The sequence below is a fragment of the Mus caroli genome, chromosome 12 (genome assembly GCF_900094665.2).
Source record: "Mus caroli chromosome 12, CAROLI_EIJ_v1.1, whole genome shotgun sequence".
Taxonomy (NCBI): domain Eukaryota; kingdom Metazoa; phylum Chordata; class Mammalia; order Rodentia; family Muridae; genus Mus; species Mus caroli.
Window position 1 is genome coordinate 13789587 of NC_034581.1, and position 26971 is coordinate 13816557.

The window sequence follows — 26971 nt, forward strand, 5'->3', positions numbered from 1 at the left end:
ATAAATTCCTATTAAGTGTCCAGTTTAGCTCTGCAGTCTAGCAATCAGGCTTGCTCTGTGGTTCAGGCTGGGCTTAATCTCAAGATTCTTCCTGCCTCAGTCAGCCAAGTGGCTGGCACAATAGTGTTGCTGGTCTTTGCTACTTTGTAGGTTCTTCTTTTTTCTCACTCTTTATCTCCCCTCCCCATTTCACCTCCTATCACTAGATAGGAGCGAAAGAAGGATACCGGGAAGAGAGAAAGATAGAGATCTTTAAATCTAATTTCTATTTTCTTGTTTCTTCTTTGCTTATAGCTGGTCTTTGCTACTTTGTAGGTTCTTCTTTTTCCCACCCTTTATTCCCCCCCCCCCTTGGTTTTACCCCCTATCACTGGATAGGAGAGAAAGGATAGAGAGACATAGTGAGAGAGCAAGTCATAGCTGCTATAAAGTAGCCTTCTATCCTCACTCCTGGGATTTAAAGAAAGCATTCTTACTATATTTCTGTGGGTTTTTTTTTTGTTTTTGTTTTTTAAGAAACCAAAATTCTAGAGTTCTCATTACACATAGGTTTGTGCTTCCAGATTTTTCTTTGTGAGACAGGGTCTTACCATACATCATAGCTCTAGAGCCTCCTGCCTCCACCTTCATCTTCCAAGTGTTGAGAGTACAGGCATATGCTACCACATTGCCCATGACATTTTAAGTTAATTTTCTGTTCCATTTGATTATATTCACTTGAATTTAAAACCTGCTGTCTATGAAAGAGTTTAAAACAATGAAATTGAAGCTAAAAAACATATAATGACCAAAATACAAAAAGGAGGGAAATTTATAAGATAGAAATTTTAGAATGGGCAAGGAAGACCACATCTATAAAAAACAGCAGAAGACTTTGTTCAGATGATGAAGTCCAAGAGCCTTTGAGACACCCGTGTACATGGGATATATGACAGAGGGGACAGTGAGGGGCTCTCCTGAAAGTCTTTGTATTCATTGAGAAGTTTTTCTGGTAGTTATGGATTGGTGAAATTTAGAAGTTCAGGAATTATCAGGTATAACCATTCACAGAAAGCATGTTTTCATGATGTAAGGAAAAGTGAGATCTTAAAGGCAGAGTGCGTAAGGCGAGGCAGCACTAACAAACTGGACTAAAGCAAAGATCTTCCATCATTGAGTGTGTAGGAAGAGCTCTCGGGTGTGAGGACAGACACATCGAAGCTGCCAGAGCAAAGAGAAGTGGGATTTGAGTGAAAACATGGTGTGCTCTGATTAAATTCAGATTTGAGTTTAGAGACAGGTAGTTTGCAGATGTCCTCAAAGGATGCTGCTTAATGTTCACCTCCAGGAAGGGTGGAGAAGGAAGCTGGGGGGGGGGGGGTTGGAAGGATGGGGATCCTGTAGATGCTAACTTAAGGGGGCGAATGTGAGGCTAATGAGCAACACACTTCAAGTGAAGGAGTTGGAATCCAAGTTCTGAATGTTTTCACTAACTTTTCAACTAACAAAAGAAAGGAGTGGTCTTCAGATTTCTTGTTTATTTCTTTGTTTACTAACCCAAGCTCACTGCATTTCTTCGTAAATGAATTGTATCTGTAAATAAGTGTAAGTGTGAGCTTGCTATCCAAGGCAATGCTCTCGTTTGGTACTGTTGTTCATTTATGTTTATATCTATGAAGTGAGAGGAAACACACAGTGTTAGATGGCAATGTGTGCTGTTTTCAACTTTCCAAAGAGGAAATGAGAGCTTCCTATTCTAATCTAAACACTCTTGGGCAGTAACAGTATCTGTGATATTTTTCTTAACAGAGGAAACCCTCTCCACTTCCCATCACAATTATTGGGCAACAAAAATAACAGACATACCTAAGGCATTAATGTGTATAAATCAGGAAGTAATTTTCTGAGCATCCTGCCACATTTTCAAACATTGATTTCAGTTCTGATTGGTTTAAAAATATGTAATTTACATGTGGAACTATTTGATACACATATGGCATATGTTACATTATGTTAATGTATCAAATGATTCTTGTTTTTTCTTAAGTGAGCACATGTCTACTGTTCATTCTTGAAATGAATGACTTCCTGTCTGACAGTAGTTTGAGTCTGGTGATGACCCAAGCCTTACCTACGAGCTCTGTTCTCCCATCTTGGGGCTTTCCTGGCTGATCCCTTTGAAAGCGAGCCTATAAGCCAGTTTCCTGTGAGTGACGTCATTCAGATGGCAGCAAGAGAGCACAGTGTTTGCACAGTGGCTGGAACTGCCTGAGGATGTCAGACTGAAGTCAAAACGTAGTCTCTTTTATTCATATCCCCAGTAGCTGTATTTTCTTTTCTTAAAAATAGAAGGCAAAAGGCCAGACATGTAGCTGAAAGGTGAAGATATTCGGGCTTACACAGAGCAAAGGGAGACAGCAATCGGATGTGTACTGTCTTGTCTTCCCATTGGCTGTGCTCCTGCAAATCTGACTTCTAGGCCCCTTAACACAGAATTATCCCCAGTGAGGGAGAAGCTGTGTGTGGCTTTGCTTTTTTATGTTTATTTATTTGTTTGTTTGTTTGTTTAAAATTTATTTATTTAATTTTTTAAAGGCAGAGGGTCTTGCTATGTAAGCTGACTGACATTGAACCCCCTGGCCACTTACTTTCTTTAACATAAGGCCTCAGTTGTGTTGCCTAGGGTGATCTCAAACTCCAGCTCTAAAGCAATCCTCCTGTGTCAGCCTCCTCTGTATCTGTGACTAGAGGTACACGCCCAGCTTAGTATGTTGTCACCTTCTTATGGAACACAGTGGTATTCTTGGGTGGGAATCAAGTGACAGTTTGGAAGTGAAGGAAAGGTCGGCGTGCCTGTCTGTTCCTTGCATGGCTGCCCATAACCATATGCCATCATTCATCTGCTCCTCACTACAGTTTCTGGACGGCTTTCTAGCTCACAACAGACCAGTGAGAAGGACATTCTCATGCCTGCCTGCCTTCCTATCAGTAATCTGTACAGGGTGGCATATCTCTACACTGCTGAAGCCACGCTGACTTAACAGCATCAGCCTGAGTCTACAACTTGCATTAGTTGGCTACTCAAGGTGTTGTGCATTGGTGAACAGTTTCACAGATGACTGTGCCACTATATACCAGGATGGTGTCCTATCAAAACCTGTTCCAGCCGGGCATGGTGGGGCACGCCTTTAGTCCCAGCTCGGGAGGCAGAGGCAGGTGAATTTCTGAGTTCGAGGCCAGCCTGGTGTATAGAGTGAGTTCCAGGACAGCCACAGCTACACAGAGAAACCCTGTCTCGAAAATCAAAAACAAAAACAAAACAAAACAAAAAAACCCTATTCCTCCCTCTCTCAGCCTTGCAGGCCTCAGTAGATCCTGACCTCCTACTTGTCTTATAGGCTTGCCTTTTTTCTAGAATACACAGCGCTATCTATCCACTGCATAGTCATTTCAGACTGACTTTTCCTATAGTAATCTGATTCAGGTTCCCGTATCCTGACTTCTTGCAGCCTACTTACTAGATTATTTCTATCTGTTATGTCAAGACTGACTGTGTAGATGTGCAACAGTTTATTATACCTGCTGACAAATTCCTTATTTACCCATTGCTGTGACAATAGGCTGGTCACATTGTGTCCATAGTCAAGGAGCAGATTGGGGTCTGCCCTGATCCTTACTATACCCAGGGTTACCTGGGATGTGACCAGGATGCCTAAAGGACTGAGTTTTTCAGTTTTGTTCCATGTTAATTTTTCTTTAAATAGCCATATGTGGCTAGCAGTGACATGCTGGAATGCTGCACAGTGCATCTTAAATACCCCAGAGTCAGTCTTAGCTGTTAAGTCATGTAACTGAGACCACTCAGCTTCAGTCTTCATAAATGACAGCTCAAGGCAGATAAAGCTTTTGTAAACCTCGCTTAAAGGGCACTGTACATTCTGAAAGGCCCCGCTGGCCCTGTGAGAGTCTGCCTCAGTCCCATTTCAGAAGTGGGGTTCGCCTCCTACTGGTCCTCTTTCTTTGCTTTGGTTGCTAAGCACTGGGGGCTAAATCTTTGCTTCACCCAGAACAGCTGCTTCCTAACAGATTGCATGGTTCTTCCCTGCCCAAGAGCTCTCTCCCTCTCCGCTTTTCCTCTCCCACCTTCCTTCCCAGCACCCTCCTTTCTTTCCTCCTTCCACTTCCTCTCCTTTCTTTTTATTCTGAGATTATTTATTTATTTTTATGTAAAGCTTTCTTCAGAGCCATGATAATGGTTAGGTTTTTTGCATGGTGCTTGGACTCTATCTTGACATCACTAAAAAAGATTATTAGGACACACACTCTTCCCTTTTCACAGCTTTGCACACACATTTACTATCTTCAGATCCTTGATATGGTCAGTGTGAGAGTCTTCGTTGACCTCAGAGAGAAACGTGAGCATTAAAGTCTCTCTAGCACCTTTGAAGTTGACATTTTATCTGATTGAATCCAGATTGGTGGGTTTTGTTTTAGTTTGGAGGATTTTGTTTGTTTGTTTTCTATTTCTCCTTTGACTGTATTTGGGGATGTAGGAAGTCTTTTGCTGGGTTTGAAATGTCTCCTTCAGGATTTCCTAGTCCCCATGCATGCCCCCCTGGAGGCAACGAGGTAAGAGAGTTTTTGACCTTCCTAGGATAGCACTGTTAAAATGTACAACTTTGAGAAAATGTCATAAAACTTCTTAATAGTCTTATTCTTCCTTTGTTTGTGTGATGTTTCCTTCCCTGGGTGTTTTGTATGTTACAGTACCGTTGGTTTTACATAAACTTCAGAATTGATTCTGAAAGCACAGAGGGTGTACAGAAGACTTACTAGCATATCCTTTGCTAGCAGGAAGTCAAGTAGAACGGAAGCAACTGGTGTGCTGACAACCAAGGACAACATCCTAAGCCATCTGTGATTCTTGGCAGGCTAAACCGGCAAAGCAAGGTTGTAGGAGTGCTCGCTTCCAGGTGCTTGATCAAAGAGAGAACTCCATTCTCTGGTGTCAAGTCGGCCTGGTGCCTCTCATGTCTGTGGGGCCTGTGAGGTTGAATTTAGCAGTTAGGAAGGTATAAGAGGAAAAGGCTTTAAGCATACAACATCACTCAGCATCTTGTTACTGCAGTCTTTGGGCACAAACCTAGGAAATACTCTGGAATTCAAGTGCAGTATGATAGACATCAAATTGTAGTCTGTAGCTGAGATGCAAGGCCAGGTTCCCTGGGAAAGAGTAGATGGGAGACCTTTAAAAACACGTGCTTCTCATTTAGCCGACAGAAAATGAAACTGTGGTAACATTGCTCTCCTTGTTTTGTTTTGTTTTGTTTCAATCAGTGCTGAAGGAAAATGAAAGCTGAGGAGTTTTTATGTCATTTAATATGCCATTTGTGGGGCTGCAGAGGTGGCTTGGCAATTAAAAACCATACTGTTCTTCCAGAGGGCCTGAGTTTGATTTCCAGCACCCATGCAACGCAGTCATGACCACCTGTAACTCAACCCTAGGGGCTCTGATTCTCCCTTCTTGCCTCGAAATGAATATGCCATTCATATTTTTTAATGTAAAACAAACAGATATGTTTCATTTTTACTTCATGAGTTAGGTTTAAACTATCTCTCTCTCTTTCTGTGTGTGTCTCTCTCTCTTTCTCTCCTCATTTTGTTTTTTGAGACAGGGGTCTATTTAGTAGGCAGTCTTCTCAGGTGTGGGGTGTGACCTTGACAGTACTCTGGTCTTTCTGACCCCTGTGGCTCAGCTTTGCAGGAATGGCTTCTGCAAGTTGGCTCCCAGAACCAACTTGTTACCTCCAACTCAATACCAAAATTTGGAAACAAATGAAAAGATATAAAGATTGATAAAAATATAAGTTCCATGAAGCTGAGCACCTAATGCAGAAAGTGTTTCCGTGATAATCTTGGCACACGCTCCCTAAGACTCCTGCCAGAAATGTTAACTGGATCTCATGAGGAGCAACAGTCTGTATGGTCAACCTCATTATGAGGAGCACACTTCAGGATGGGAGTCTGGACAGTCCAGCTGGCCCCAGCCCCCAGAGAATGTCCCCACCTGGAAGGCAGGAATGGTAGAGTCAAGTCTTCTAGATAAGTGCATCATGTGAGCCTTAATTCAATGTTTAAAAAACAACTTTGTCAGAAACTCTGTCCTTTAAAGGATATAATCCAGTGGCTTCTCGTGTATCCAGAATCATGTTGTCACCACCGTCTAACTCTCAGGTCCTTCACACCAAAAGGAAACTCCCTGCCTGCTGCCTCTCTCCTCGTACCGCCAGCCACTGTAGCACTGTAGGGCTGCTTCTGAGCATTGCATGTAAGTGGAATGCTCTGATAGCTGCTTCGGGGTTTCCCCGTGCTCAGGGTCCGTCTCTGCTCTGCTCTCTTTCCCTTTGTACTGAGTGGTAGGTTTAGTTCATTCTGTGTGTACAGCACCCTTCCCCCATTGTCAGCTGCTAAGCATCTTTATGACTGCATGCAGGAAGCTGTGCCTAAGGCAGGTTCTATTAGTCCATCCCCAGCACATACAAGGTGTTCCTTACCCCATGTGCCCCTCTCCCCCATGTGCCCCTCACCCCCATGTGCTTCGTCACCCCCGTGTGCCCCTCACCTCCATTTTTGTTGTTGAAAGCTAGAAACTTTAAAGATAATGTGGAAATTATTGAACTCCGCTCCCCACATGCAGTTTGTTGTTTATGTAGTATGGCTTCTGGACTAACTATAAAGTCTGATTTCTTTGTTAAAGGAGCCACAGAAATCTGGGTTTGCCTTGCTTAGTTGTCAGTTAATGACTGAACAGAGTTTCTTTAAATCCCTGGAATCAGCAAGTCTCCTAGCCTGTATCAGAGTGATCTTGTAAATGCAAGTCAGATCGTGTCAACCCTATGCCACAGCCCTCTGATGGATGGCCTCTGTTTCACTCAGTACAAGAGATGTGAGCAGCCTGTAAGATGGCCCCTTTTGGCTTTGCTGGGCAGGTCTTTTTACGGACCTCACGCAGTTCTGAGTACACTGCCTTTGCAGTTGGCAGATGTGCTCCTCAGTCTCTCCCTGTTGGGCCTCTGTCCAGTTGCATTTCTCCTCCTGCCTTGCCCACAATGCCTGTTCACAGTAGAATCTTTTCCTCATGGTTCCTGGAGGGCAGGGTTTCTTCTTAGCTTTACTCACTTTCTCTACAGTGGAAGGTATCCTTGAATGATGGTCTTGGTTGGATAAGGGCACCTTTGGCAGTCCGTTCTTGCTTAAGAATGAGGCAGTGGAGGCTGCCTATAAATCCTCTGTAAGAGTGGAGCAATGTGTTCCTGAGGACTCTGTGACCATGAACAGGGGCTGCTCCTGGGTTCCCTGTGTGAGAGTGAGGCAGTGGACTGCTGCCTGGGAATCCCTTTGCACCTTGTCTTGTCCCCTGGACGTTTTCCTTTTGATCCTTTGAGCCACTGTTTCCAGATACCAGTGCCTCAGGACCTTTGGTTTTCTTCAGAGACTACTTCCTGGGTTCTTCCTGAGGTACAAGCACAGCAGTGCCTGCTTGGCCTCTGGTATTTAAGGGACCGGGACAAAGGATCTCAGGATCCGACATTTGGACAGTTGTCATTTTAGCCCCACAGCTTGAGTCATTTCCACTTTTGCTCTTTCAGCCCCAAAGCCATGCAGTGCAGCTTGGGTTTACCAGAGATCTGTGTCTTCTGTTTCCCTAGAGATGGTGGGAATTAGGTGTCCCCAGCCCTGTCACCCCCTTTCTCGTGCCATGCCTCCTCCTGTCTGCCCAGGCGCACCGTGAGGGACCATCTCAGTCTTCCCGCTCTTGCTGCTGGCCTTCTGTCTGTGCGCTTGCTGACGAGGTGTGCTCCCTGAGCCACTGTGCCTCCTCTGTCCTAAAGTCCTTTTCATACTGTCATTTTAACAAGGCTTGGGGGTAGGAACTGCTGTTAGTGACTGACAGCTACTTGTAATTCTTACTATTGGCTTTACTTTTGTATTTAACTGTTTGCTTGGGATGTCCAGTCTTCCTTGGCTCTTAAATGTAGACATGCTGTCTGCTCATTTGTACTGTCAGAGCCTTGCATAGACCAGCTGACAGGGAGAGAACACCATAAACAGGGTCTGTTTTATTTAGCCTTGTTTTTCCTATTTTTAGTATATAAACTATGTTTCTAAAGATTTATTTATTTATTTAATTTATATGAGTACACTGTAGCTGTACATATGGTTGTGAGCCTTCATCTGGTTGTTGGGAATTGAAATTTTTTTTTTTAGGACCTTTGTTTGCTCCAGTCGGCCCACTCGCTCCAGTCAACCCCTATCGCTCAGTCCCTGCTTGCTCTGTCCCAAAGATTTATTTATTATTATACATAAGTACACTGTAGCTGTCTTCGGATGTACCAGAGGGCGTCAGGTCTCATTATGGGTGGTTGTGAACCACCATGTGGTTGCTGGGATTTGAACTCAGAACCTTTGGAAGAGTAGTCAGTGCTCTTACTGGTTGAGCCGTCTCTCCATCCCCCAAAATATGTTTCTAAACTAAATCAAAAGTAAATCATGGCAGATAATTTTTCTCCTTTTCAAAAGTAAACACTGCTGCATTATAGCTCATGCCTATGGTCCCAGCACTTGAAAGACAGAGGTAGAAAGATGAGCAGTTCAAGGCCATTCTGAACATAGTGAATCGAGACCAGCCTGGGCTCAGATTGTTCCCCAAAATAAAATAAAGCATAAGCACTGAGATTAAATTATAGTAGTGTTAATCTGAGTTTTGGGAACAGAGGACAAAGGGCTACTGCAGAGCAGTGCACCTTTGGATGACTCATAGTACTCAGGCTAATGCCTGTAAACTTGGATGTGCAATTAGGCAGCTCATCATGCTGCAAATGCAATTACATGCTCAAAGACAGCTCCTCCCTTTGGCTCACCCAGTCTGTGATCGCTCATTATAAAGCCTCAGCTGTCAAATTGGGAAACACAAGTGGTGCTGGTGGGTCTTACAGCCAACATGGAGTAAGCTATAGAAGGAAATCTTTATATTATAGCTTAGCTAAGTTTGATATTTATTTGCTACAGGAAACAATAGTGTGTGTGTGTGTGTGTGTGTGTGTGTGTGTGTATTATAGTACAGAACCATCATCTCTTTCTTACCTGTAATTTTTATTTTTAAAAAACTGTTTTCTTTTTTAAAACTGACCTGATTCCTTAGGACTCAAGTTTTACCTGGATTGACATTAATGAGGCTTTCTTATCTTCATTTTGTCTTGTCTTAACACAGTGATATGAATATATATGATTCTGTTATAGACATTCTTAATGTGTTTAACAATGGGACACTAACCCAGATAGCACCTGACATTTCATATAACCTATGTTATATTTGCTCTATTACTATTTTTTAAGATGCCAAATGTTCAGTGCTGTAAAGCCTGGGCCCAGTTATTTCTGATGAAGGTGATAGCTTCATGGGGAGAATGGCAGTTTACTGTTTGGACCTAGGTTTAAGCCCCAGGAGTCTGACTTTATCCCTTCGAGTGGTCTCTAGTGTGGTCACTGAGGTCACAACAGTGTGCACTTGGCCTCTGGCATTCAAGGAACTAGGAATGGTGGTGTTTTATTGCTTGAATCCCAGAATTTATATTTCTGTCTGGTTTTTTTTTATTTCTGTCTGGTTTTAAAATGCCCTGAAAACAATTAAAATAACTTAATATTTAACTTGAGTGGCTGCCAAGTGATAAGATTATTCTGTAGTCTGCATCAGCATTGCTGAAAGTCAGCAACTATAGTTCTGTTTTTTTTTTTTTTTTTTGGACTTGCTTACTTATTTGTGTATTGTATATGTATGTGGCCACACACATGTTGTGGTCAGAGGACAACTTTTTACACCATGTGGGTCCCAAGGATAGAACTTAGGCTGCCAGGCTAGGCAGTGGGCACCAGACTAGACAGTGGGCACCTTTACCAATTGAGCCATCTCATCCTCTCAGGATCTGGAATGTGTTAAGTGAATTCTCTGAGCTACAGCTCCTAGCTCAGAAAGCATGACATGGTTGATGGAAAGTTAACAGGCCATCAGATGTTAAAAAAAAGTTTTCCTCAAGTTATAAAAGCAAAACTTAGTAATTAGTGTGTCTAAGGATTATCTGACATGTAACATTATACCTTGGAAGACAGCAAGGGACTTTGATACGTTAATATGCAGTCATTGTAAATATAACAAACCCATGACCGTGGTTTTTCAACTTACTCATAGGTCTGTGAGGAAAGCCCTCGTGTGGAGAAGTGCAGAGTTAATGCTTTTAGTAAGCTCCACTTCCTAACGGTGGCTGTGAGGTCTGTCTGGAAAGGAAGTGGGAAATGTGCTCAATAAAGTCACAGATAGGTTTAATCCTGGACTTGGTGGAAATTTTAGTGGCCACAAATCTGTTTGTAGAGATTATTTATCATAAGTAGGCCTGTCTCCTGAGAAACAAATTAAAATAATTCCATGAAAATCCAGGTAAGTAATCAAAAGGAAAGTCACAAGACATTATAAAAGAAGCCTGGGACCCTGTGAGGTGGCTCAGCAGGTAAACGTGTCTCCCACTAAGCCTCATAACTTGAGTCCCTGTGACACACATTGTGAGGAAGAGGGCCATTCCCTGACAGTTGTCCTCTGACCTCTGTAGGACACCCCCCCCATATACTAATAAATAAATGTAATAGTAATTTTTTTAAGGAGGCTATGGAAAACTAGATTTGCATCTGGTCTGACATTGTTATTCCTATCACCATCCCTAAGAGAAATCAGAGCATGAAATCCATAAATCCATTCTTGGTCCTTCAAGTTCATGCTTATAGCTGCCTCGATGCTAAGATTCCACCTAGCCTCATCTGTGCTTCCCTCACCTGCAGCCAGTGGGCTACAGATTGAAAATACTTGCAAAATATGATCTACATGCTGAGTATATACAGACTTAGTGTCGTGTGGCAAAACTTTCTGGGAAGATACAACACACGTCTACTCACCCAAATAGGCATCCTATAACAAACTGAAGTACGAACACCACCAAAGTCCAACTTGGTGAGCCACGAGTTTTATTGGGATTACTTACAGGAAAAGAAATGACTCAAAAGACAGCTGCATCACCAAAGCCCACCCCAGAAACTCACAAAAACTGGGAACCTAGAGCACAGTACACAGCTGGAGGCAGCTCAACAGGTTGAAGAATGTCTTCCTAGGTGTCTCAGCTCAAGTGGTCTAAACCTCTTCTGGGCAGCTGGTCTGGTCTCAGTCTTCTTTGCAGCTTGTCTGAGAGTCTTCTTTGTAGCTCAGCTTGTTTAAGAGGGACTCTCAGCTTCTATTGCTTATTCTGGTAGGGAAGGCCTAGTGAATCTGGTCAGTTTCAGGGACTTCCTGATGCTATTTTGACTTGTAGAACTTCTCTGCAGGGTGAAATGTTTAAATCCTGGAGGAAACTGTTTTACAACACTTGGGTTTTGGGTTTTTAGATTCCAGGGCTTTGAAGGTCACTTTGCCCTAAGCAATATAGTGTACTAGTTCTTTACAAAGCACTAGATTAGCTTTTTAAAAAACTTGTTTTTAAATGTGTGTGTGTATGTGTGTGTGTGTGTGTGCACACGCGCGCGTGTGTGCACCTCTGCATGAGTTTAAGTATACCATGTTCACGCAGGAGCAAAAGACTAGAAGAAAGTTGGGTTCCCTAGAACTGGAATTACAGGCAATTGAGAGCCATCTGATGTTAACTGAACCCAAATCCTCTGCAAGAGCAATAAGTACTCTAGCCTTACCCCAACCCCCAAAATTAAAAAAAAAAGTAAAGTACTTTGTAAATAATCTAGAGATGGTGTTTTTCAGTGATGGGGATTAAACCTAGGCCCACCCATCTGCTCAGCCAGTCTTGCACTGTGATTTAAACTACATAGAAGAGCTTGTCTCGTTTACAAACAAAAGCTGTGCTGTTTTCATCAGCACCTGCACATTTTGGTATAGGCATGAGTCTTAGGGATTGGCAGTCTCCTGGTGATACCCAGGGCACCACTCTGTGTTGTTTTGCTGTCCTGTGCATGACAGTCCCTTGCATTGGAGTCAAACTACATCTGATGTCCACCCAAAAGTGATCTTATAGCTGATAGTTTTATAAGCTGCATAGACATTTTTTTTTTATCTGAATAAGGAAAAGAGACCATTTGGAAATAGTTTTGCCAGAGACATTTTAAACTGTAATGTCCATGTGTGTAAAACCTGAACATGCTTCTTAAAACTTGGAAGACTGTCCTAGGTGCCATGATTTCAGCATTAGCAAAACTGATGAAGGTCTCGAGTCTTGATATCTGAGGCCTCGTGTTGTAGAAAAGCAGCAGTGAAGTACTTCTCTTGTGTCTAAAAGAAAGATGGCCTCGCTGGGAAAGCTTTTCTCCTTCAGGTTTCCAAGGGACCTCGAGCTTTCTGACTTGTCACTGTGTTTATTTCAGCTGAAGTCACTTTAGATTTGGTTCATTGCTTTTGTTTCATGTGACGTGTGTGTGTGTGTGTGTGTGTGTGTGTGTACACTTACATGCACACACCATCCATGCCTTTTCTCTAGGTGTAGTTTCAACTTTAAAGGGATCATGGCCAAGAAGTACTTTATGTATTGTAATGTTGAGTATAGGTACCTGTTGATTTTAAGCTGCTACCCCACAATTACCTAAAACCACAGCAGTTCCTTTAAGAGGGTCCTTCATGAATTTTTTTAGGTGCCTTGCATTTTTATTTTGAAAGTTAATCTGTGTTTGAAATGAAAGCATTTCACTTATCATTTAACACAGCATAAGTAGTAGTACTGGGAAACTGGTCTATAAGGCTCCTCTATGCTCAGTAAGACTTGTTTTCATGTAGCCTCTTCAGTAGTGCATTGGCTGCCCCTGCCCCCATCGTCCCCCTTTGATTGAAGAGGTGTTAACACAGGCTATTTTCCTTTGCTATGCCTCTTCCTCCTACCTTCTCAAAAAAGGTTAAACTTAATTTCATAACTTTCACTATGATTTGGTTGCCCTCCACCCCCCATAATTACTGCTGAAGTAAACAAGTAGGTTATCTTTGGAAGTTCCATTGTGCTGACCTTGGGTTCTCTTGTCTGTAGTATCCTCTAGGAATGAGCAAATTTCCTTTGAATAAGCACTGACTTCAATGGGTGTGGCACAGTGCAGAGAAAGATACTGTTAACAATAAAAAGCTATCCAGAAATTGCAAGCTAACTGTATGTTAGAGCATATTTATGATACTAAATGTGTGCTATAGAATTCTAGTACTATTTTGAGTGAGGGACATGATAAATAAATGGATAGAAGTTACTATAAGTATCTGACTTGCTTGTCTCTATTTTGATAGTTGTGATGTAACAGCTTAGTACCTTTGTATCTTTCCCCTTTCCAGCCTAAATTCTTCTACTTTGTTTATTCCCTTTCCATTGTATTCTCTGCCATGCTTACACATATTGTAGCTCTTTCCTCTGGTTGAATGGAATACTTGCAACCATTGTTAAAGAACTTTGGCTGCAAAGTGAGTTGTATTTGACCTTTTAATGTCTCCTCCCAGGTTTTGGGTCCTGCTCCCAGGTGGTGTTCCTTCCTGGACAACTTGACAGAAGAATTAGAAGAGAATCCAGAGAGCACAGTGTATGATGATTACAAATTTGTCACCAAGAAAGACCTTGAAAATTTAGGTAAAATGTGATAAAATGTTTATGAAATTGTCTTATTTTCACATTTGTGGGTTTTGAACATTAGAATCAACTGAGCCATTTTTATCTGATCTTTCCAAATGTCCCATTTCTGCCAAATTAGATATCAAAATGTTCTAAATGATCAACCTTATAATCTCTGCTCAGAAAAGCTTTGGTAAAATCAATTGGCTGAAGCCTTTTATGCTTTAATTGGGAGAGACTCCCTTTTAGCAACCGACATCCTGTCCTGAGAGTGGTGTCTCTCGGAGTGATGGGAGTCAAATGTGGCTTTGAGAGTGTGATGAATGTAAATAAATATGACACCTTGAAACTCTCTCAGACTGTAAGCATATGGTTCTTAGATTTATTCATAAAAGATCTAATCCAAAACTTGGGATTCAAACCTTGAAATAGAAAAGACTCTTAATGCAGGCTGGATATTCCAGCCTGAAGTCTGAAGTGCTCCAAAGTTCAGAACTTTTTGAGTCCTGAGTTGCCACTCAAAAGTTTCAGGGTTTTGAGTCTGGATTTTAAAATTAGGGATATGCAGCTTTCCATCACTGTAGCAAATACCTGACTTAGTTTTCCAAGAGATTTTAGATCAAGATATGTAGATTTTGCAGTCTGTGACTGAGCGCACACATGGTTTTAGACCTGCAGTGGGGCCCAGCACTAAAGAGTAAGACCCTCAGTTCCCTAAAGACCTTCAGATGACATCATTAACAAAGAGTTTATGTTGGGTAGTTAATCAGACCACATCCTCTGAGAAAATGCTGGGTGCTAAGTCCATGCAGACATATGAATAAATTGTGCGTTAACTCTATTGTAACTAATAGAAGAACATCCTAAGTTTAATTTTTCCCTTCTGTTGTTGTATGCATACTACTTTAAACTATGTGATCTATTTTCAGTATAATTTTTAGGTCTAAATATGTAAGTCAATATTGAACAATAGCGAAATAGCCTGTGGCCTATTGTCTCATTCACCCAAAAAACTGAGGTAGTTCAAAGCTTGTCTGGGATGCTTAGTGAGACCATATCTCAGAATAAGAAGTAAAAGGCTGGCAAGAGGTGTGTCTCATGGCTAGAAAGCTTACCTACCAAGCACAAGACTCTTCTTAGTTCAGGTACCACCAAGGAAGGAAATGACTTGGTACTATACCAAAGCTGTATTTCACACATGGTTCCTTTGAGGATAAATTGTCTCATGACAGCCATGGTGTGTTTTCTCTCTCTCCCTCTCCCTCTCTCCCTCCCTCCCTCCCTCCCCCCTCCCTCCTTCCTCTTCCCTCAATATTTGCACCTAAATAATTTCTAGGGAATGGAGAGATGGCTCAGCAGTTAAGAGCACCTACTACTCTTACAGAGAACCTGAGCTGGGTTTGGAGCACCCACATCAGGCAGCTCACAGACACCTATAACTCAAGCTACAGGGGATCCAACAGCTTCTTCTGGACAACATAGGCACCTACACTCACACATGTATAAACACATACATGCATAAAAACATGTTTTTTAAAAAGCAACTTTCTGTGACATAGCAGAGAGTTCATATGTGTTCCCTAAATGTGTCTACACTTAATGTGTTCCTAGTCTAAATTTTTGTTTTTGTTTTTGTTTTTGATTTTTCGAGACAGGGTTTCTCTGTGTAGCCCTGGCTGTCCTGGAACTCACTCTGTAGACCAGGCTGGCCTCGAACTCAGAAATCNGCCTGCCTCTGCCTCCCAAGTGCTGGGATTAAAGGCATGCGCCACCACTGCCCGGCTAAATTTTTTGTTTTATTCCTACACGTGTGTGTGTGTGTAATGTGCTTGTGTGGCATGCATGTGGGCGACAGACTGACAGCTTTACAGAGTTGGTTCTGTCCTTCTGCCTTTATGTGGGTTCCAGGGATGGAACTCAGGTTATCAGGCTTGCATGGCAGATGCTTTACCTGTTGATCCTCTTCCTAGCTAGCCCTTGGATTCCTATTCTAAATGTAATCATAAGGAAAATCTACGGAAGAGAAAATTCCCGAACATAAACTAATAATGAACTCCAGTTGTGTACTGGCAGCAATGTAGATGTTTGTGATGCTGAAACTGTGCGTGCTATACAAGTATTCCATCTGACCTGTACCCCCAGCCAGGAATGGTCCTAATATGCATGAGCATGTGTGTATGTGAGTCAAGTTTGTCAGCTGTTTGTGCTTGGAGGACCATGCTATCACATTGTCCTTTGTTTCTGGAAATGTTGACAACTCTGCCCCAGTTTTTGCTTTCACCATTCCTACCTAACAGTATATACCTGGGAACCACCTTGGGGGTGGGTACAGGGGGAGTGGATCTCTATGAGTTGGAGTAAGATTAGCAGTCCTTAATTATGTTACTTTAAAGGGAAACCGTATCATAATTAAAATGTTGTTTAAGAAAAGCTTAAATTGTAAAGACTGGAGAGAGCTCCATGATTAAAAGCCCTGTCTGCTCTTCTAGGTTCAATCCGCAGCACCCATGTGGCTGCTCACGACTTCCTGTAATTCCAGTTGCAGGGGTCCAGCACCCTCTTCTGGACACCACAAGCACTGTATACATGTGGTGCACAGACATACAGACAGACAAAACACCCATACACATAAAATAACCACTAATAAAGAAGGAAAGAAAAACTTTTAATGTCTTTTAATAAAGACATCATAGAGATTTATCCTCTTCTGCTTAACTTTGGCAGGGCTCACACATCTCATTGGATCACCTTTCCTCCGAGCATATATGCATGGTTTTTTCATGGATATCAGACTCTACCACAAGGTAAGTACTGCTATGGATATTTCAGGTGATAGTAAGCCATCCACAGCTGCCTCTACCTACTTTTGCCTTCACAAAGTATACTTCTGCATTGTGAGGGATCTACTTTCTTTGGTATAATAGTCATGGTATGTATATGATACTAAATACTGATTCTGATTAATTTCATTCTTTGTTTTGAAAAGGTGAAATTGATGGTCAATCCATTTGCTTATGAAGAATATAGGAAAGAGAAAATTCGACAGAAGATAGAAGAAACACGTGCACAGAGAGTCCAATTAAAGGTAAAGATCTAGTCAGCATTGCGATTATCAGGGGAAAATAGTTAATCTTCATTTTGTGTGTTACTCTGAAGAAGTCTGCTATCATATCCATGAATTTCCATCTTTTAGCTCACATCTTTTGCTTTCTTGGTGTATTTTGTCATGAGGGTGGGTGGTTAGGTGTTTGGGTAATAATATGTACTTGATAATAACCAAAAGGCCAAGACACACTAGGCTATGGAGTTTTGATCTACAGAGCTGCTGCGGGCCACACTGAAAACACCTGATAACAGTTCCAGCTGCTTTCAGTTTGACAGATGTTAGCAATCTGCTTATCTCCATCTCCTGCAAGTGTGCTTGGTTCTCAGTTTCTGTGCATCCCAGGATGCAGAGATGTAGACAGAGTAAGGAAACAGCCAACACCAGTTGTATTGATGGAGAGAATTTAGTGTCTGGAAGGCATTTGAGCTCCCAAAAGACAGAAACACTGAGGTAGGAGAAGAGGAATGGTAACTTAGATCCAGGCGGCAAGAAAGGTATGGGCGCGCGCAGGAGGACCCAGGCTCCTAAGGGACTGGCAGGCTGGTGCTCTTGGCATTTGAGGGTGATCCTAGGTGTGTTGAGAACTGCAGACGGGTGAATACCACTGCTGCCAGAGCTACCTGCTAGCCCCCTGGTATAAAGAACTGCTGTTGGTTATTTCAGTCAGACCATGAGCAGACAGGGTGGAGCTTCCTGTCTGAATGTTCCTGCCTTCCTGCCTCTCTGGCATCCCATCCATTAAGTCAGATCACTGCGTGATAAAATCTTTATAACTGAACATTGGTTTAAAATATGGATGTAATATACACACTCTCACCTACAAAAGACTAGTTACTTTCCTGAGATGACCTCAGTGCTCGTTCCATTTTCCACAGTTACTCAGAGTTTATAACAGCAGTGATTGTGAGTATGCATGAGTTTTAGCAGAAGGGGGCTGTGTACCTGCCAGAGCTACATTTTACTTAGTACAATAGGTGAGCATGATGTGAAAGAAGGCAGTAGGTAGCCCACCACTTATCTGAGAGTCCTTACGCTCCCATCTAGACCCTAGGAATTCACCTTTTACAGAGCGCTCCAGGAAGCATTTCAGAGGTTCCCACAACTGCAGCAGAGAGCAGGGCAGGTGGCTGCAATTCCAAGGGTCCTAGGCCCTCTGTGGCCAGCTTTCTAGGGAGCTGGGAAGGCAGTATGCTCCCATTACAGGCCATGCTCACCGTTCTGCGCCATTTGGCCCACCTGCTGCTCTTCCTTGGGTAATTCTTTTCCTACCATGGACGGTCAACTAAGAAGTAGGAGTGAGCTTCCCTTTGTGAATTTACACTACTCACAGCCCCGCTGACCTTTAATGTTAAGTGTATTTATCTCAGTGTATCTCATTTCCACCTCTTTACCAGAAACTGCCAAAAGTTAACAAAGAACTGGCACTTAAATTAATTGAAGAGGAAGAGGAGAAACAAAAGTCTACACTGAAAAAGAAAGTTAAGGTAAGATGTCCTAAGGCACAGAAAGTATCAGTAAGTTGATTTACAGTCCATGGGTAGTAATGTATATCTTTTTATTATTGGGGTTTCCCCACCCTCCATACTTGCTCAGTATGGAAAGTTTGAAAAATTGAAAAAAGTTAAAAGCCACCTCCACCTCCCACACCTATAGAGGAAAAGCATTAGTATTGGGCCGATTCCTCCACATCAGTCCTCTTAAAGGTATACACTGTATTAGCAGTTTCACATTTGTTAAATTCTCTGTATGTTAAGTGGCTATATATTCTGTGTTAAAATTTACTTAATCCTTTGCTGCTAAATTGCTGTTGATTTTTTTTTTTTGTACTGACTAGGTTTATTGGCTCATAATTTACTTTTATTTGCATTTATTTTATGCTGAACTGAATTTCTGTGCTCAGGAACAGTTTACTTCTTTTGGTGAGGATCATGTGCATATGGCCGGGATAGCTGGCATTAGAGTTGACCCACTGTGAGCTCTGGATGTTCAGTGGTGCATCGGTTAGCTCACAGTGTGGACAGTGACTAGATAATCATTACTCTCTGAACCCAGCACTGTTTGTACCACAGATCTGTGTCCAGCCCACTGTGACCTGGGCAGACCTCATTCTGCACCATTATGTCGTGGACCATTACACATTGCTTCCTTAAAGTGATACCTTTCAGACACATGGTGGCTTTTCAGATACTTACACCCTTAATGGCCTGAGCAATTTCATGGATTTTCTGAAAATGAACATGAAAATTTGAGCTTCTTGATTTGCATGATTTTAAAGGTCAAGAGTTTTTTAATTGTAGAAGTAACTGCTTTTTGTTTTTGACATGGCATTACGGGAAGGTATGTGCTTCCATGTAGCTGCTACCTGCCTGCCTTTTCTGAGGTAACAGTAGACAGGGAGCAGCCATAAAATACTAACGTTAGCACAGTATTAGTATTGTCCCGAGTTGGGAAGATGTACCTAGTTTTTCCAGATTTATGAAGAGTCGGGGGTCCTCCCCTGCCCTGTTCCTTCATCTGCTGAGAGCAGTGTAGTATCCACTGCCCCAAACCCTTGCCCACCAGAAGAGCATGCAGGACCTGGAGTAAGGGCCTAACCTTGTGGCCTTGGGCCATGCAGGCTCCTTGTCTGGTAGCTTATTCTTTGCTCTCCAACCAGGTAGGTGAATGTAAGCTATAGTTGTATGAGCCCTACTGTGCTCTTTGGTTCCTCTGCCTTCCTCAGAAGCCAGGCTCTTATTTGAGGCTGGCTGGGCACTGGTTGTGATGCTAGCCGGCTCCTCAGCTACACTTTCACCTGTAACCCAGGACAGGTAGGGGTCATCTTACTGCTGTCACTTCTGTGGTGTTCCGACCAGAAGCTTCACTCTGCTGCCTTCTCTCTCTTCTCTTCGGTAGCCTCTCCCAATAGCCTTTCATCCTGGCCTATTACATTCTTTAAGTAAATTATTTAAATCTTTGGAAGCCCCTTTAAAGTAAAATACATGGATGGTTTTATGTTTCCCTGTCCTCTGCATGAATAATAAACCAATACTGAGCAAGCTTACTCATTTAAATTCACATTTTTTTACTGTAGCTATGTGTGCCAGTGTGTGACCAAGTGTGTGCACCCTGAGTGCGTGTACCTACAGGGTGGAAATAGTGGCTTCCGGCTTTGCTGACGTCCTCCCCGAGCATTCCCATTGGTCTCGTTAGCTGAGTGAGGATGATTAGCCCTGACTTTTTAGCTTTATAAAGCTGTCATTTTACAAGCCGCGTGGAAGTGATCATTGTATCGTCTTCCTGAAGCTCCTACAAAAAGAGTGGAGCAGATTCAGACTATAGATGTGTGCACTTCAGGGATGCTTTGTGCTCAGAGTCCTTGGCACAACCCTGCTATAGGGTACTTGGACTAAACTCAGTTTCGCTGTTTTGAGCAGCATGGTGTATGGCAGAGCCTTCTTACAGGTCGTGGTGATGAAGATGCAGAAGTTGGTACATTCCCTTTGGGAGACTCTGTGTGTTGGGGAAAGGGTCTTTGTGTGTGTTCATGCACTGAATGTTCTTGCAGTCCTCAGGTGCTGCTACACTGGGTTTTGAGACACTCCCTGGTGCCTGGGATTAGGCTCGGCTAGATGGCCAGTGAGTCCTGGAAAATCAGAAGATTTTCTCTCCCTCCCCAGTGCTGAGATTATAGGGACACACTCCCATACCCAGATTTTCAGGTTGGTTCTGGGCACATATTTAACTAACTGAGCCACCCCTTTCGAAAAGCCCTTCCTCTGGGAGGCTTTTGTTGAGGTTGGATGGAGGCGGGGTAGTATGGGATGGTAGAAATGACCTAGAAAGCTGGAAGCACACAGCAGTGCTCATTTTAGTGAAGAATTACATTGCTCCTCCTCTGACGGTTTTCCCAGAACTTTAGGAACTCTCTCCTGGTCTAGGGAAATGAAAATAGGCAACTGAAGCCTTTTAAATATACTGTTAATTAAAACAGTAGAAAATATCCTAGTATTTCACTTTTTAACTTATTTTGTAAAAACTGTCAAGAATATTTTGAACGATGCTTGCTGTTTTCTCTTCCCACACTTTCAATGTGGACCCATTGTTTTTCTTTGCCCTAGTAAATTGTTGCTTTTCAAAGTTTCATCCAAGGCCCTGTTTATATCATTAACTCCAAGAGCAAGTTCATTTCTGCAGTGCTGGGATTATCCCAGGGTCCCATGTGTGCCAGAAAAGCTCTGTGCCACTCAGCCCCATCCTAGCTGTTTTGAAAGTTCCTTTAATATGACAGCCTTTGCTGGTGTCATTGCAAGTGACATGTTTACCTTCTGTTACTACTGCTTTCTAATTTATTTTGAGACATTCGCTTCACACTGTTTCTCAAATTGTATCTATAAAGTCCTACCCAGTGGCAGTGTCCCATTTCCCACTCCCAGCTTCTTCCTCTGTACTTCCTCTCCTCCTTCCTTCCTCCTTCCCTCCTCTCCTCTCTCCCTCCTCCCCTTCCTTTCTCCCTCCTCCCCTTCCTCCCTCTGGAACATTTTCATCTTTTTCTTCTTTAATTACCAACTTTGTGAAGAACGTTTAACATGGGATGCAAGTTCCAGCAATGCTGTGCTCCTGTGCTGTGTAAACTGCTGGCCATAGGGGAGCATCACTCACTGAGAGCATTGAAAGATACACCATGGTGGCTGGTGCTCGTGAGCCTGCCTCCTGTTCACATCAGAGTGCTGGGAGTTTACACTTCATGCTGATACCACAGTTGAGTAACTTCAGAAGTCTGAAATTTGAATCGTGGTGTTAAGGACATGCTGGTGTTTAACTTAATCTGGGCTCTGACTCTCTGGATGGTACTTCCAGGCAAGCATTTACTCTTGCTTGCACCTGTTGTGTACTTCATAACCAAGACAGCATGCATTTCCTTCAGCATCTATCTTAGGGGGATAGTTATTGGGTTGGTACTGTTTGTGCTAGATTCAGAGAAGACAAAGCCTACATTCTTCTGTCAACTGCTGTGTCTTCTTCTTGGCTCTTTATAACCAGTTGTGTCTTTATAGCCACATCACCTGATCACCAGATTCTTCTAGGAAGCTTTGTTAATGAAATGGGCCCTGATTTGCTTTTTATTGACTTAATCTAAATCAGGTCCTATTATTAGAGTTCAGTCTTACTCTTGAAATACAGATATAATGTATGGTCTTTTAAAACTCTGTTCTTGGAGTTGTATAATTCATCATCTAATACTTTAATCTTCAAACCAAATTGTTTGTTCATAAATTAAAGAAAGCTCCCCTTATCAGGAAGATTTTAAAGAGTTGCAAACTACAGCAGGCCATCAGTTCCACCCATGAGCAGGGCACGTCAGAGCCTCCGAGTGTCAATGCTGCCTCCTGACCCTAAGTAAGCTCTGCCTGGACTGATCCCGGAGCTGTTCCCAGTTACTGTTCCCACTGATAACGTCATGGAGTCTAATAAGCTGTATACTCTACAGTTGATGTTGAGTCTACAACAGGAAGTGACCTACCATGTAGACTACCATGCAGACCATCAGTGAGCACTGTCTGGCTGCTGAAGGAACTTAGAACTTGGTGGTGTTAATTAGATTACCTTTCAACAAATGCAAATTGAGCTTCCCGTATGCTCAAGCATCTTTGAGATGCATAGGCACCTGTACCCCATTTGGCTTGTAAGAGTCCATCCAAGTGGGTGGGACCATTTCCCCCACAGCGCATGTTCTATATGCCAGCCCTTTTTGCTCAGTTTCTCTCTGTTGCTGTGGTCTGTGTTGAGTGCATTGTTCCTGGGTTCTGTGTGAGAGAGGCTGACTGGACTGGGACTAGAAAGCCACAGAAGCAGTGTCTTCGTCTCAGGAATCAGTAAATGCCATTAACACTTTATAGTAAAGTAATAATTCATCGCTTTGGGGAACAAATGTGATTATGTGCAAACATACTGAGTTAGATCAGATAGTTTTAACATTAGAATTTTGTCATTTAAAGTTTTTTTTTTATTGCAAATTACAATTACAATGATATGAACACTCAAAACTCGGTGTTTTCACAGGGGCTCCAGGGAGGGTTGAACATCACACCTCTTATTCCCTTATCTTCCCTCCCTGCCTTGCTTGTGCTTCTGTGGGAACCCACTCTCCCCTCTTTAGCTGGCCATTGTGGTATAAAACTCTCTCCTGCTGTTGCCCGTGGTGCTGCGTCTTGACTTTTCCTTCCCGCTAGAGCGAGATGGTAATTTTGGTGAAGTCAATATTGGGCTTTACAATGTTGTAACTATGTAAATGCTATTTGTAGCCAAGTCACCTCACATGACTTTGATTTCCCCTGGAGTAAGTTTCTGTGTCATTATCACCAATCAGCCCCTTGTTCTGTACCATAAGTCTGGACCTTGTGGCAAGAATCTGTGTAACTCAGATGTATTTGTTTGTACATTCCTGAAGAACTCATTTCTAAGTCTTTGTGGATTGATCACCTTCAAATCCTGGGGTCTCCCTGAACTGTTTCATGTAATGTTCTCTGCATTGGACAAAGAATTGGAAGAACTCTGGGTCTCTGAAGGAATGCAGTTTCTACCCAGATACTTTGCATTCACCACCTGAGTGCCCAGTGAGGGCTCATGAAGGTAAATACAAGACACAGCAGCATCACACTGCACCCTCCACACAGCACTGAGAGGGCTTACTCCTGAAATAGGAGAGGCACTATCCTGGCAAAGCTCTCTTGACCACCGTGCCATGCTAGGTGCCTTCCAGGCTGTACTCTGGCCCAGATGGATCACTAGCTGCTTGCTGAGCCACTCAGCCTAGAAACCTAGGTCTTTAGAGGGAATTCTCTTGGAAGAAAAAATTATTATTTCCTGCCATGATCTTGATACTTTGTTCATAGTCAGGGTGGGGACCTAGAGAGCTGCATGAAAATTCAGAGGAGGGGACAGGCTAGGATATTTGGGGGAGTACCCACCGGCAGCACTCTGAGGATTGTCACTTGCAGGCTGGGAGAGCACCTGCTGTGTGCCTGCCAGCCTTCATTTCCTCCTGTTACTGTTCACTTCCCTCTCACAACCCGCCCAGCCCCGCTAGACCTCCTCCTCTCCCTCCTTCCTTAGGCTAGAGGTGGGACTAGAGAATCAGGGTTTTAAGTAGCAGGTAGTCTTTGTATGTTTCTATATTGGGACAAGATAATAATACGTGTCTGCTCGGAGCTACAGAAGTGATTCTTTGAGGTAGTGCTGAAGGTGGTATTCACATATTTTCCAAACACCAAAGCAAGTGTTGAGCATGTGTATGTGTGTGTATTTGTAAGACAGATCACTAGCCAGACACTTGTAAATTACTTCAAGAACATCACTATCTTATTCTTTTTTCTTTTAAGACAGCTGTGAAAATAAGCAATTAGACAAGCAGAAGTCCTTAGGGGAAAAACCTTTACAACTGGGTCAAAGGAGTTTTTATTTTATAATCATTCATCTAAAGCATACTTGTCTTTAAGCAGGATAGTTTGTTTGTTGTAAACTAACGGGGAGAAAAATCTTTAAAATACCAACAACATACTCTATTTAACAGTCTCTGTTATTTTAAATATGATAATTTTGACAAATACATCAAGATATTAATTTTTTCCTTCTTTGTTTTTTAACCTAATAGGCACATGGCTTTTGATATGAAATATTGGTTGATTGCCAATATCAGCTTTCTCACATTTATAAGTGACTCCAAAATTTACCTGGCAGCCCCTTCCTCTCTCCTGAGTCCTTGTATGAATGACTGCTCCCAAGACACCTATTGGTGTCGGTCAGACTGTGGATTATGTCTGTGACACACTTAAGTCTTAAATGAACATCATCTCCCGCCCTTCGCTCTAGCCTGCACCTTTTACCCTGATGCTCTAATGATGGCTCCAAGCTCATCATTCCAGCGTCTGCCCACACAGACCAAGCAGCTGAGAGCTGTTTCCAACCCCATGGTTCATCTTTAGCTCTCTCCTCTCATCTAGCTGCTGCTACTCTAGTTCCATAGAAGTGTGTTTCACAGGGATTGCTCCCTGGCTGGAGTCAGTCCCATCCTTTGATTTCCATCACCTTAGTGCAGGCCCTGCCTCTTCATCACTTCCTAGGATACCTCTGAACCTTATAATGATTCTAGTCTCTTCTTAGCCCTGTGCCATGCACCATGCTGCTGCCACCTCTTAGAGCAGTTTGTCACCGTGTCCTCCTCTCTCCTGACTTTCTCTGAATAGTGGCTCTCCCCAAGTCTTCAAAGAACAGTCAGAGTAATGAAAGTGTTTATAGTCTGCCTTGGTTGTTTTTAATTTTTGTCTTTTAGGATGTCTTTTCCAAATTCCATACTTGTCAGATAATTCACTACTCCTTAGTCAGTTGATATGCTGTCTTCGTATTTCTTTTTTTTTTTTTTTAATTTTATGTATATGAACACGTTGTAGCTGTATAGATGGTTGTGAGCCTTCATGTGGTTGTTGGGAATTTAATTTTAGTACCTCTGTTCCCTCCTGTCAGCACTGCTTTCTCCAGTTGGCCCCATTCGCTCAGTCCCTGCTCACTCCGGCCCAAAGATTTATTTATTATTATATATAAGTACACTGTAGCTGTCTTCAGGACGCACCAGAAGAGGGCATCAGATCTCATTACGGGTCGTTGTAAGCCACCATGTGGTTGCTGGGTTTGAACTCAGGACCTTTGGAAGAACAGTCAATGCTCTTACCCGCTGAACCATATTGCCAGCCCCGTACCATATTTCTTTTTTTTTTTTTAATTAAAAAAATATATATACTGTGTGTATGAGTGTAGGCTTGAGTATGTGTGTACATGTGCGCACACACACACAATATATATATATATATATATATATATATATATATATATATATATACACACACACACACACACGCACTCATACAAGTACCCACAGAGGCTGGAAGATGTGGATCCTCTGGAACTGGAGTTATAGATGGTTAGTTGGGAGCTGCCTAGTGTAAGCACTGGGAACAGAACCTAGATCTCTGCTAGAGTAGGAAGTTCTCCTAACTGCTGATCATCCAGCCCTTCTTTTCCAATCTCTACTTGTTGAAACCTATTTGGTTTTAGGTCTCCTCAATGCCGTGTCCCCAGGATACTCTCTTGGATATAGTTCTATTAAATTACTTTTTTTCCCTCTGAGTACCTTCACACTCTTGAACATCCTTCATACATTCTGAATGCCCTTTATACATTCTGAACATTTTTTTCATACAGAACTTTGCAGCAAACACTTTGCGGTTTTTTTCTTCCCTCTGAAGTTGGAGTCAGACACTAGGTCTTTTCCTTCCTTGGTCTATTTTAGAAATGATATTTACTCAAGGGTGACTTTTGAACTTGTATCTCTTCGAGTTTTAGTTAAGGGATTATAGTTTATAGTTTCATACAAGTAATAAGGGGGCCATACTTTGCCGTTGATTTGCTGTGTTTTTCTGTAGCTCTGCTACACAGATGCGGCATTCAGGACTGAATTCAGAAGTGGAGCATCAGCCAGTTTGGTGAAGCGAGAGCCGTCACAAGTAGGCTGGCGCTTCCCAGCTCAGTTCTAGGCTGGCGCTCTGATTTATAATCATTCCTGGGTGGCTGCTTTCCACTGGCTTCCAGGCCCTGAGTGTGAAATGACCATCATCTGAGTCAATGAGCAAATGTGTTTCTTATACATGTGTCTTAGTCAGGGTTTCTATTCCTGCACAAACATCATGACCAAGAAGCAAGTTGGGGAGGAAAGGGTTTATTTGGCTTACATTTCCATACTGCTGTTCATCACCGAAGGAAGTCAGGACTGGAACTCAAGCAGGTCAGAAAGCAGGAGCTGATGCAGAGGCCATGGAGGGATGTTACTTACTGGGTTGCTTCCCCTTGCTTCCCCAGCCCAGAGATGGTCCCACCCACAAGGGGCCTTTCCCCCTTGATCACTAATTGAGAAAATGCCCCACAGCTGGATCTCATGGAGGCATTTCCTCACCTGAAACTCCTTTCTCTGTGATAATTCCAGCTGTGTCAAGTTGACACAAAACTAGCCAGTATAACATGTTAGGAAGCTTGCTACATAAAACAGTACAAATAAAAAGGAATTTAATGCCAGTTCTGAACGATGCAAAGGAATCTGAATAGCCAAAGCTTTGTTATGTAGAGACTGTACCTTGTCTGTTAAGAGTAATCCATGGTCCAAGGAATAAAACCA

At 42.6% G+C, this 26971-nt stretch overlaps 1 protein-coding gene across 1 annotated transcript in view; it reads left to right on the forward strand.

The window, feature by feature from the left end:
- The window catches only part of Nol10 (nucleolar protein 10), an 82380-nt gene that overhangs the window by 40638 nt on the left and 14771 nt on the right, over nucleotides 1–26971 (forward strand). The window contains exons 14-17 of the mRNA XM_021178984.2: nucleotides 13553–13679; nucleotides 16386–16465; nucleotides 16648–16746; nucleotides 18162–18251. Coding sequence (XP_021034643.1) covers nucleotides 13553–13679; nucleotides 16386–16465; nucleotides 16648–16746; nucleotides 18162–18251 — 396 coding nt within the window. The remainder of the gene's footprint in view (nucleotides 1–13552; nucleotides 13680–16385; nucleotides 16466–16647; nucleotides 16747–18161; nucleotides 18252–26971) is intronic.